This window comes from Phodopus roborovskii, unplaced genomic scaffold (assembly GCF_943737965.1).
Source record: "Phodopus roborovskii unplaced genomic scaffold, PHOROB, whole genome shotgun sequence".
NCBI lineage: Eukaryota > Metazoa > Chordata > Mammalia > Rodentia > Cricetidae > Phodopus > Phodopus roborovskii.
In genome coordinates, this window is record NW_026126636.1 from 6682967 (window position 1) to 6693299 (window position 10333).

General features: G+C 53.9%; 2 protein-coding genes across 2 annotated transcripts; one reads left to right on the top strand and one right to left on the bottom strand.

Moving 5' to 3' along the window:
* Positions 1-150: 150 nt before the first annotated feature.
* On the bottom strand, positions 151-5266 carry Paf1 (PAF1 homolog, Paf1/RNA polymerase II complex component). Its single transcript, XM_051207628.1, has 14 exons — positions 5105-5266; positions 4839-4868; positions 3877-3969; positions 3482-3603; positions 3331-3397; positions 3157-3258; positions 2969-3074; positions 2825-2893; positions 2644-2747; positions 2173-2289; positions 1963-2091; positions 980-1085; positions 779-869; positions 151-702 (listed from the first exon to the last, which is right to left on the bottom strand). The coding sequence occupies exons 1-14, from the start codon at positions 5149-5151 to the stop codon at positions 284-286; spliced, it is 1602 nt and encodes a 533-aa protein (XP_051063585.1). The 5' UTR covers positions 5152-5266; the 3' UTR covers positions 151-283.
* Positions 5267-5693: 427 nt separating this feature from the next.
* On the top strand, positions 5694-9695 carry Med29 (mediator complex subunit 29). Its single transcript, XM_051207630.1, has 4 exons — positions 5694-5906; positions 6382-6440; positions 6619-6703; positions 9406-9695. The coding sequence occupies exons 1-4, from the start codon at positions 5694-5696 to the stop codon at positions 9646-9648; spliced, it is 600 nt and encodes a 199-aa protein (XP_051063587.1). The 3' UTR covers positions 9649-9695.
* The last annotated feature ends 638 nt before the right edge of the window (positions 9696-10333 follow it).

Here is a 10333-nt window from a genome sequence, read left to right on the forward strand (position 1 = left end):
ACCAAACATTCTGATTTTTGTTGCAATGCATTTCTTGGGAAGTCCATGGGCCCTTGCTTTTGTGCTTCAAGTGGAGGTCATGGAGCACCTGGGGGTGGTTAGTGATGGGCTGAAGGGGATGCAGAGGAACAGAAGCCCTAGGAGCTGAAGTCAAGAGAAGTTATCTTTATTAACAGCAAAGACTCGAGGGGTGGGGATAAACAAAGGGCTCACAAAACAGCTAGAAAAGTGCTTCCCTGCCCTAATGGTATCTGCAAGAGCTGGCTTCAGAAGGCCTTGAGGCTCAGTCACTGTCACTCTCAGCCTCACTGGAATCAGAAGCTGCAGCTTCACTGCCATCCTCCTGGGCTGAGTGCTCACTGCCACTGGGGAAAGGGCTGGCGCTCCGGCTCCGGCTCTGGCTGCGGCTCCGCTGGCCACCCCCATCACTGCCGCTGTCCGAGTCATTGTCACTGCCCCTATGGGCCTGCCCTCTGTCCTCGTCATCAGAGTCGGCATCATCTTCTGAATCAGCGTCGCTACCGAAAATCTCTTCCTTGTCCCGGGCAGCACGAGCTTCATCCTCGCTGCTCTCATCCTCGCCGCTGCCACTCTTGTCGCTAGCCTCATCCCTGTCGCCCTCCTCCCGGTCACTCTCGCTGCCAGAGCGCTCATCCTCGCTGCCTTCCTTTTCACTGCTGCTGCCTTTCTCGTGTTCCTCATCTGCGAGGAAGCAGGGGCAGGTGAGGTCCCCATTGCCTGCCTTCCCAGAGCTCCCAGGGTGTGACCAGTCCTTTACCTGAGCCCCCAGCTTCTTTCTCTTCAGCCTCCATCTCCTCCTCCTCCTCTTCCTCTGGTTCGTGGTTTTCCAGCTGGGCCTTTCGTGCCTCCTAGAACCAATGAATTGGGAAGAGATGGAGGGTGTTCTGTCATACCTCTGACCCTATCCTTACCCACCACTAGCCTCCCGGCGGGGTCCTAGGCCAGGAGAACTTGTTACCTGAGCTTCTAATTCCTTCTCATTCATGTCACGGTGTTTGACCACAAGCAGGGCGTTGGTACCTGACTGAACCCCAGCCTTAGCCCGACGCTTACTAAGACGGACCCTGCAGTGGACAGTTGCAGAAGGGGGAAGATTCTGTTAAAGACAGTCTCACTTGACCCCAGGTTCCCTATCAATGTTTGGCCCAGAGCATACCAGAGTACAGAGTATACATACAATGAACATGAGAACTATGGGGAATTAATGTCTGTGATTTGATTTACCCAATGTTAAGTTTTTTGCTTTAATTTTTTTTTTAAGTGAATGGGTGTTTTGCCTGCATGTATACATATGCCATGTATGCAGTGCCCTCAGGAGCCAGAAGAGGGCACCAGATTCTCCTGGCAACTAGCATTAACAGGCAGGCAGTAGTTAGCTCCTGTGAGAGCTGGGATGTGAACAAGGGTCCTCTGGAAGAACAGCCAGTGCTCTTCACTGCTAAGTAATTTCCCAAGGTCCCAAGGCCCTTTACCCAACTCTTAAACAAGAAAGTAGCAAATTTGGTTTTTTCTTTTTTCTTTTCTTTTCTTTTTTTTTTTTTTTTTTTTTTTTTTTTTTTTGCCTCCACTGAACACAAAACCGTTGAGACAAGGGATGGATCTTAATAGCAGGGCACTTGCCTAGCATGAGTGAGACAAATGACCATGTAAAGATTTCCTTTCTGGTTTATGGTATTAGAACCAGAGTCAGGTCAAGCCCACATTCATAAGCAGGCTCCTGCTCTCACGAATACATCCATCCAGCAAATTCTTAGGCATATAATGACCTCGGGGCCAGAAGAATAGTAGTGGCACACCTTTAGTCCCAACACTGGGGAGGCAGAGGCAGGTGGATCTCTGAGTTTGAGACCAATGGTCTACAGAGTGAATTCCAGGTCTTGAAAAACTAAAAAATAAAAGTAAGTAAATACAGAACCAAATTAGTAAAACAGTGCTGAGTACCTGGTCTCCAGCTCATTGTAGTAAACCCCATCGCCCTCTCGGAAGATGAAGAAATAGTTCTCCTCATAGCCCTTACTGGCTTTGTTCTTCACATTCCAGTTGTATTCCCGAGCAATTTTGTAGTCATACCTGAGGTGGAAGGTCAGAGTCAACCCATTTGCTCCTGAGGAGTAAAGGGGACATACTGAATTCCCAAAACTTAACCCTTACACATCATCTGGTGCATAGTCCATCTCTTCCTCCTGGTCCCGTTTTCGTTTCTTCAGTGTCTCTTCCACAGGCAGGAAATAAGCCACAAACTGGTTCCCTTCCTCATCCATCATGCCCCTGGTTGTGGGGAGAAGAGAATAAAGATTAAAGGCAAAGAAGTAACAAAGTGGGCGGTGTAGGTGCACGCCTTTAATCCCAGCACTTGAGACAGAGGCAGGCAGATTCTGAGTTCGAGGCCAGCCTGGTCCGAGCAAGTTCCAGGACAGTCTCCCAAGGTACAGAGAAACCCTGTCTTGAAAAACAACAAAGAAAAAGAAGAATAAAACCATAGCTGGGTATGGTGACACATGCCTGTAAATTCAGCATCCCAGAGGAATGCCAGGAGTCAGAGGTCAGCCTGGACAACAGGGTCATACTGTATCTCAGACACACCCAGATGGGGGAGAGGCAACAAGAAGCAGGGCCACTGACCTGATCATGGCCTGGGACATCATCTCTAATGCAGCTGCTCCACTCGTGTCCTTAGGGGCTGGGTCTGAGTCAAAAATGACCTGAGCACATGGGTTGATCCACATCTGGGAAACAGAAGACACTGGTGAGTGTGGGCTGGATAGGCACAGGAGATTGCCCCTGCCTCCTACCCAAGCCTGACCTTGAAATCTGGGAAGACAGGCATGACCTCCACCGGTGTCACTCGGGGCTTGCTGTAATGCTGGGAGATCTGGTAGAACAAAAAGGGTGAGAAAGAAGAAGAACCCAAGCCCTACTTTTGCTTTTATCCCATTCCCACAGTTACCGATTTCTGAGCATCTTCAAAAGTCTTCTCAATAGCCGTGATCTGGCTGTCCCTGTCTTTGTATATTTCTTCCTCTGTGAACTGCTGCTTTACAGAAACCCCAATCCTAGGAGTGAGGAGAGTCATTAGGGGCCTCTGGGCATCTCTACAGTTTGGCCCCCTTCCCTTCCTGCCTGCCTGTTACTTACTTGACCTCAGGCTTCTCATTGGAAATACCGTATCTGTTGAACTCAGTGGAGATATACTCTGTCTTCCGCATCCATGGCACCACCTTCGCATGCTGCTGGGATCTGGAGTAGAAGACCAGGTACCTCAGGGTTCCGCGCTCGGCAGAGCCCACCCAGGACCTGGCACCACCTCACCTCTTAGAGCTGGTGGGAGCCTGAATTTCCTCTTCCAAAAGCTTCTCATCAGCTGGATCCAGGAGAACTAAGGATTGAGGGCAGGACTGTGAGGGATGCCCAGGCCTGGGATTGCAGGCCTACAGCAGACCCTCCCTGCCTCCCCACACACCATTGGGATCAATGCGGTAGGTGTCGGGATTGATGAGGTCAATGGTGACCCCCAGGTCAGGCTCAGTCAGAAGGTCATGTTTGTGTTGTTTCTCCAAGGAAGTTGCTTTGTACTGAACAAACCTGGGTGGGAAAACATGCCTGTTATAATTTCCTGATCCACCCTTACCCTCCACATCCTCCCCTCCAGACGCTAAACCTCATGGAGAACTCAGTAAGCAGTGTTCCAAGCATTGGCAGCTTCTCAGAAGGATACTGCATGCTGCTTTATCTGTTAGTATTTATTGAGCACCTCCTATATGCTGGCACAAGGAAGGAAGATGCAATGAAATAAGGAGCCCTTACCTTCAGTGAACTATTTTTTAGTAGTTGCTCCATCCTTGAGCTCAGTCTTACCTGTTCTGGTCAAAGGGGTAGGTGATGAACTTAGGGTCAAATGGGATGTCGGGAAGGCTATTGCAGTATTTGACTCGGCAGACTACTCCAGACCTAGGGAAGCAGTGGCTCAGAATTAGGCCTGACAGGCCTGCACACATGACTTGGCAGTAAAGGGGGATTACTTATCCTGTATCAGACCCAAGTTTGGTTCCTAGAACCCACATCAGACTACTGACAACCACCTATAACTCCAGATCCGGGGGATCCGACACCTGTGGCCTGTATAGACAGAGGTGTCACAAATGTGCACATACACCTAATGGAAAATATAACAAACAGCTGGGGTTGGTGGCACAGGCCTTTGACCCCTGTACCTGTGAAGTAGATCACTGAGAGTTTAGGCTAGTGATGGCTTACATAGTGAGTTCCAGGCCAGTCAGGGACACAGAGTGAAACTGCCTCAAATGCTAGGCAGCGGTGGCACACGGCTTTAACCCCAGCACTCGGGAGGCAGAGGCAGGTGGATCTCAAGTTCTAGGCCAGCCTGATCTACTAAGTGAATTCCAGGATAGCCAGGACCGCTACACAAACCCTGACTCGAGGGGGAAAAAAAAAAATAGGAATGATAATTTTTAAAACAACTGTCTCAGGCTGACAGGACGGACCAGCGAGAAGGCATCTGCTGTCACGCCTGAGGACCTGAGTGTAACCTCTCAGACCTATACCTGTATGGTGGAAGGGAAGATGTCTTGACTGCAACACACAGCTAAAGAGTGCGCTCATGATTTTTTATTTATTTATTTATGTATTGGTAAACTAGGCCTCTGCTGCTGGGCACCCAGGAGGCTCAGGCACCGAGATAACGAGTTTGAGGTCATTGTGGGCCACTTCACGAGTACAGCGCAGGAAACGGCCCCCACCCGCCCTGCCAATGCTGCCAGCGCCCATGTCCCCCTCCCGGGAAACGTAGTGGGGCTCACCTCTCAGGCAGGGTCCGGTGGGAATTGGGCCTGGGGAGGGGTGAGAAAGAGACGCATGTCAAGGGTTTGACAGGTGGGGAAGGCGGCTCCCCCAGTTTCGGAAGGAGCGATGCTGTAGCGAATGGAGCCGGACGCTCGGAGCTGCACTGACGGGGCGGGCATGGGCCCCTCCCTCCCCGAGACTCCCCAAGGTGGGGGCCGGGGCCGGGGCCGGGCCGGGCCGCCCCTTCGCCAGGGGTGCGCGCCGCACGACGGAGCCAGCCTACCTGTGGCCATCCTCCCGCTGGGCCTGCGTCTGGATGGTGGGCGCCATCGCGACCGGGCGACGGCGGCGCGGACGGCGTCCTCGCTGGCAGCGGGCCGACGCTGAGGGGCGTGCCGACTTCCAGAGGCGCCGGATCCGAGGACGGGCTCGGCTGGGCGCCGGGGCTCCGCGGGGCAAGGCGGGATGAGGGGGCGCGGCGAGCAGGGCTCGGGGGAGACTCAAGCAAGAGCGCGGGCAGCGGCGGACACAGGCTCGCCGCGGCCGCTCCGACAGCCTCCGACGCGCCGCCGACCCGGACAGGTAGCCTCGGGCCGCAAGGCCTTCGGGGAAACAGCGCGGCCGGCCTCGCGCTGCGATTGGCAGGCTGCGGGCGGTGGGCGGGGCTGTGAGGGAACAGCTCTTACGATTGGTGAGAAAATGTCCCAGTCCCGGCCTTGGGTTTGAAGACGGCCCAGGCGAACACACATCCTCTCCTCTCATTGGCTGGCGGGCCGGGGAGGCGGCGCCAACCAGCAGACGAGGCCGGCGCTCCGCCGAGGAGCAGCCGCAGACGCGCTCGTGACGTACGTCCGGTGTTCGCCCTGAGGAAGATGGCTGCGCCCCAGCCGCAGGCTTCGGCGGGGTCCTCGGCGGCGGGAGTGTCAGGGCCCGGCTCTGCCGGCGGCCCCGGTCCCCAGCCGCAGCCGCAGCCGACGCAGCTGGTGGGACCCGGCCAGAGCGGGCTCCTGCAGCAGCAGCAGCAGGACTTCGACCCTGTGCAGCGCTACAAGATGCTCATCCCGCAGCTCAAGGAGAGTCTGCAGGTGAGGAACCAGCGGGCTTGGCGGGCTACGTGCTGAGCGACACAGATCGTAGAAGTAAGATTCGCCCTGGGTGTGTGTGCGCCTGACCAAAGCGACGCCCTGTCCGGCCGTGGCGGGCCGCGCTCGGGAGCCAGAGGCGGGCGGGTCTCCGTGAGTTCGAGGCCAGCCTGGGCTACAGGGCGAGTTCCAGGACAGCCAGGGCTACACAGAGAAACCCTGTCTGGAAAAGCACAGGAGGTGTGGAGTGGGAGTGAGTGAATGGAGAAACAGCTCTGGTCGTTAACGCCGTGCACTAGGCCGGCTGTGCTGTTTGGGTAAAGGGTATGTTATGCCTGGGAAGTTACTGGTGAGAATTTCAGAGGATTCCAGCTCTAAGACAATACCGGTAGAGAAGTGGATCTCAAGAGTGTAGAACCTCCTTGTGGGACTTGATCTCCTGCATGTTACTTTTCTCTCATTATCCTTTTCAAACTAGACTTTGATGAAGGTTGCGGCCCAGAACCTGATTCAGAACACTAACATTGACAATGGACAGTGAGTAAAGCCTCTCCCACTGCCCCCCCTCCCCCGTCCTTTTCAAACTCTGCCTGTATCCCCCGGGGCGGGGGGAGTTGATTTCTTGGTGATCACTTGATTAGTCATATACTGATGCTGGTGTCCCAGAGATTAGAAAGCATTCCTCACACAGCCTTTTTTTTCTCCTTGGTTGTAGAAAGAGCAGTGATGGACCCATACAGCGATTTGACAAATGTCTGGAGGAGTTTTATGCTCTCTGTGATCAGCTGGAACTCTGCTTGGTAAGGAACTTTCTAGATACTCTTGTGACCAAGCTCTGCTTAATTCCTCACAAGAACATTTTTCTTTTGGTTCGTTGGTTGGTTTTTCAAGACAGGGTTTCTCTGTGTAACAGCCTTGGCTGTCCTGAAACTCACTCTGTAGAACCAGGCTGGCCTTGAACTCACAGAGACCCACTTACCTCTACCTCCTGAGCGCTGGGATTAAAGGGGTGTTTCACTATCACCTGGTTAAGGACACTGTTTTTAAGCTGTTTTGGAATGGTGTCACTCAGTAGTACAGGCTCTTCTGACACTAGCCTATAGACCAGGCAGGCCTTGAACTTGGAACGATCCTCCTGCCTCCAAATTCCGAGTGTGCCATGATGCCAGGTGCACTAGCATACCCAGCCTTGAACCCTCAGTCGGTCAGTAACTCATCAGTCACGTCTCAGGAGATATGTCTGTCCTGATCCTTGCCCTCTCCGGGCTTCTGGTTCAGTGGGGTGACAAATACAAGACCCAAGAGGGACAGCTCAGTCCAGCTGGAGGAGCAGCAAGGACATGGCCTGACCAGAGGGCACTGGGGCCTGTGATGTGAGCGTGAGCTTCAGGCTCTAACTTTGGCTGATTGGTTTAGGGCAAAACCCAGGAGACCTGAATGGGAAGGCAGAGAAGCAGGCATGGCGCATAGGTCAGGTCCGTGGGGGATGTGGCGAGCAACACTGTGGCGGAAGTGGAGTTGGGAAGTATTTCTCTGAAAGCAATAATAAGGACCAAAGTTTGATTCCTAACACCCACACAAAAGGCTGGGCATGGCAGTACATCCCTATAATCCAGTGCAGGGGAGATGGAGATAACTGGATCTCTGAGGCTCAGTAGCTAGCCAGCCCAGCCTAACTGGCTAGCTCCTCAGTAGACTCTGGATATAACCCAAGTGCGCTGGGAAGTGATAGAGGGTTCTGTCTTTTGTTTTTTCCTTTCATTTCTAATATTTATTGTATATACAAGACAACATGTATCCCTGCACACCAGATCTCATTATGGGTGGCTGGAAGCCACCGTGTGGTTCCTGGGAATTGAACTCAGGACCTCTGGAAGAGCAGGCAATGCTCTTAACCACTGAGCCATCTCTCCAGCCCTGTAAGGAGGGTTTTCAGTGAGGAATATCTGGGATCCATCTTTTTAGGACATGAAGGGCCTGCTGAGTCAGACGGTGGTGGTGCAGGCTACACAGAGAAACCCTGTCTCAAGAAACCAAACCAAAGCACAAAAGAAGGGCTGAGACTGGACGAGGGAGCCCAAGGAGGCAGTTGTGGCGGAGCTGTGAAGAGGGAGGAGGGACAGATAGAAGCTTGCAGGCTTTGCCAGGCCGTCAGACTAATTGACTACTGCAGGCTGTCCAGGGTGAGGGCCAGAGCTACGGGTAGGATTAGGAAAGGCGTTAGATGATTTCTGGAGCTGTTCACCCCCTAAAGAGGGCACAAGAACAAAAGCCAGGTCCATGGTCCGGCATGGTGATGTGAGCTCATTTGCCACATGGCAGGTGAGTACCATGACCCAGGTACACCCCTGCAGAATCCAACCCTGGCCACTCAGCTTTGCGTGCGTGTGAGAGAGAGAGAGAGAGAGAGAGAGAGAGAGAGAGAGAGAGAGAGAGAGAGAGAGAGAGAGAGAGAGCGCTAGCCAGACCCTCCTCCCTGTTGCTGGGAGGGAGTCCAGGCGTGTAGCCCTATGCCTGGCTCTTATCAGGGTTCTCTGGCCTTGGCAAGCACTGTCTAGCCTGGGAAGGACACTGCAGTCAGGCACAAAGAACAGTTCATGGACTTCTCTTTCTTTAGCTAGATTAGGGAGACTACTATCAAGGGAGTCAGCTCTGTCAAGGACACAGGAAGAGCAGTTTGGGGGGAGGGTGGGAGGCTGGGAGCAGGGGTGTGGCCCCAGGGTAGAGGAGGGTCTGGGAGCAGGGGTGTGGCCCCAGGGTAGAGGAGGGTCTGGGAGCAGGGGTGTGGCCCCAGGGTAGAGGAGGGTCTGGGAGGGTCTGAGCAGCGGGGAGGGTGGCAGCCTTGGAAAGGAACCAGGACAGAGTACTGCTCCTAGGGGAAGGGAGAGGACAGCCACCAGGTGCAGGTGCCATCAAGGGAGTTAGCACTTGAAGCAGTGTGGCCCCTTTACTTGCGCACATGTCTGCTATCCATTCTCACCAGACGAGAGGTGGCCCATTAAGGAACTGAGCATGGTGTTACACTTGATGGTTTTTTTAAAGTCTTATGCTTTATTGTGGGCAAGGCATGCTTGTGAACATTCAGAGGTCAGATGTCTTTTGGAAGGTGTTTTTTTTTTTTTTTTTTTCCTTCTGATATGTGAGTTCTGGGGAAATAGAACCCAGTCCTTCTGGCCTGGCAGCAAGTGGCTTTCCTGCAGAGCCATCTGTCTCTGCCGGGTTGTGTATAGTTGTAATCCCAGCTCTCAGGAGGATAAAGTGGTAGGTAAAAAGTTTGAGGCCAGCCTTGTCCACATAGCAAGTCTGTGACTCAACAGCAAAAATCCTTAGTCACTGAGGCTCAGTGAGAAGTAGCCACATGCCCCAGATGATCCAGCAAGAGGCTGGCAAGGCCGGACCCTGACCGCAGCCCCAGAGCCCAGCATCAGGTTAGTCCCAGATTGAGCGGTGGGATGCTCACAGCTCCCTGCAAGTGATGCTGTTGCTGTTTTCCTTCCCATAGCGCCTGGCCCACGAATGCCTTTCACAGAGCTGCGACAGCGCCAAGCACTCTCCGACGCTGGTACCCACGGCCACCAAGCCAGATGCAGTGCAGCCAGACAGCTTGCCCTATCCTCAGTACCTGGCTGTCATCAAAGCCCAGATTACCTGTGCCAAGGACATTCACACTGCCCTGCTGGACTGTGCCAATAAGGTCACAGGCAAGACTACTGCAGCCTCCGCTGGCCCTGGGGGCAGCCTCTGAGGTCTTGGTGGGGGTGGGGCAGAGAATGAAGTATGGCTTAAGGCAAAGCAGGTGGCTCCCATTTCTGATTTGTCATGCCAGAGCAATGTCGCTGAAACCAGCAGGGGGCAGCAGAGACTTGCAGGCAGCACAGGCCAGCACTCATCTCTGCTGCCCCCCACTCTGCTCCCCGTCCTAGGATGGACCGCCTAACTGGGCCCTGGTGACCTCTGTTCCAGGAACTCTACCTTCTCCCTTACCTCCATCTCCCACCTGGCCCGGGGTGTGGCACTGACGGTCCTTTAGACCTTCCTCGGTCTCTCCCAGTGTGTGCATTCTTTTTAACACGCTCTCCCTCTCTCTAACATATTTCTATAAGGGGAACTAAAATGCTGGGTTACCTGGGGCTACAGGAAGGGACTTCCTGGCCCAGAAAAGGAGAAGTGCAGAAATGTAAGCTCTGACCTCAGCACACACAACCTAGGAGCAGTTTGGGCCCCAGCTGGTCCCTGCGTCAGCAGAGCTGTAGTGGGCAGCATTGTGCAATGTGTGGGGAGGCCTGGTCAAAGGGACTCCCGGGTCCCTGTATTTTTAGCCCCAGAGCAGAAGTGAAAAGGACCCAGCAGGAATGAATCATGGGTTCTGGGGAAGAACCTAACCTCTGGGAAACAGGCCCTGGAGAGGGGGCTTCAGGGAAGGAGGGAGA

What these genes read in the sequence shown, in the direction of transcription:
- Paf1 (XM_051207628.1), bottom strand. Translation starts at nt 5,151, where the DNA reads ATGGCGCCCACCATCCAGACGCAGGCCCAGCGGGAGGATGGCCACAG. An exon ending in CTACCGCATTGATCCCAATG is followed by an intron (nt 3,398 to 3,481) that starts GTGTGTGGGGAG and finishes CTCAATCCTTAG; the next exon opens with TTCTCCTGGATCCAGCTGAT. An exon ending in AGAAGGAATTAGAAGCTCAG is followed by an intron (nt 870 to 979) that starts GTAACAAGTTCT and finishes CATTGGTTCTAG; the next exon opens with GAGGCACGAAAGGCCCAGCT.
- Med29 (XM_051207630.1), top strand. Translation starts at nt 5,694, where the DNA reads ATGGCTGCGCCCCAGCCGCAGGCTTCGGCGGGGTCCTCGGCGGCGGGA. An exon ending in ACTAACATTGACAATGGACA is followed by an intron (nt 6,441 to 6,618) that starts GTGAGTAAAGCC and finishes CCTTGGTTGTAG; the next exon opens with AAAGAGCAGTGATGGACCCA. An exon ending in ATCAGCTGGAACTCTGCTTG is followed by an intron (nt 6,704 to 9,405) that starts GTAAGGAACTTT and finishes TCCTTCCCATAG; the next exon opens with CGCCTGGCCCACGAATGCCT.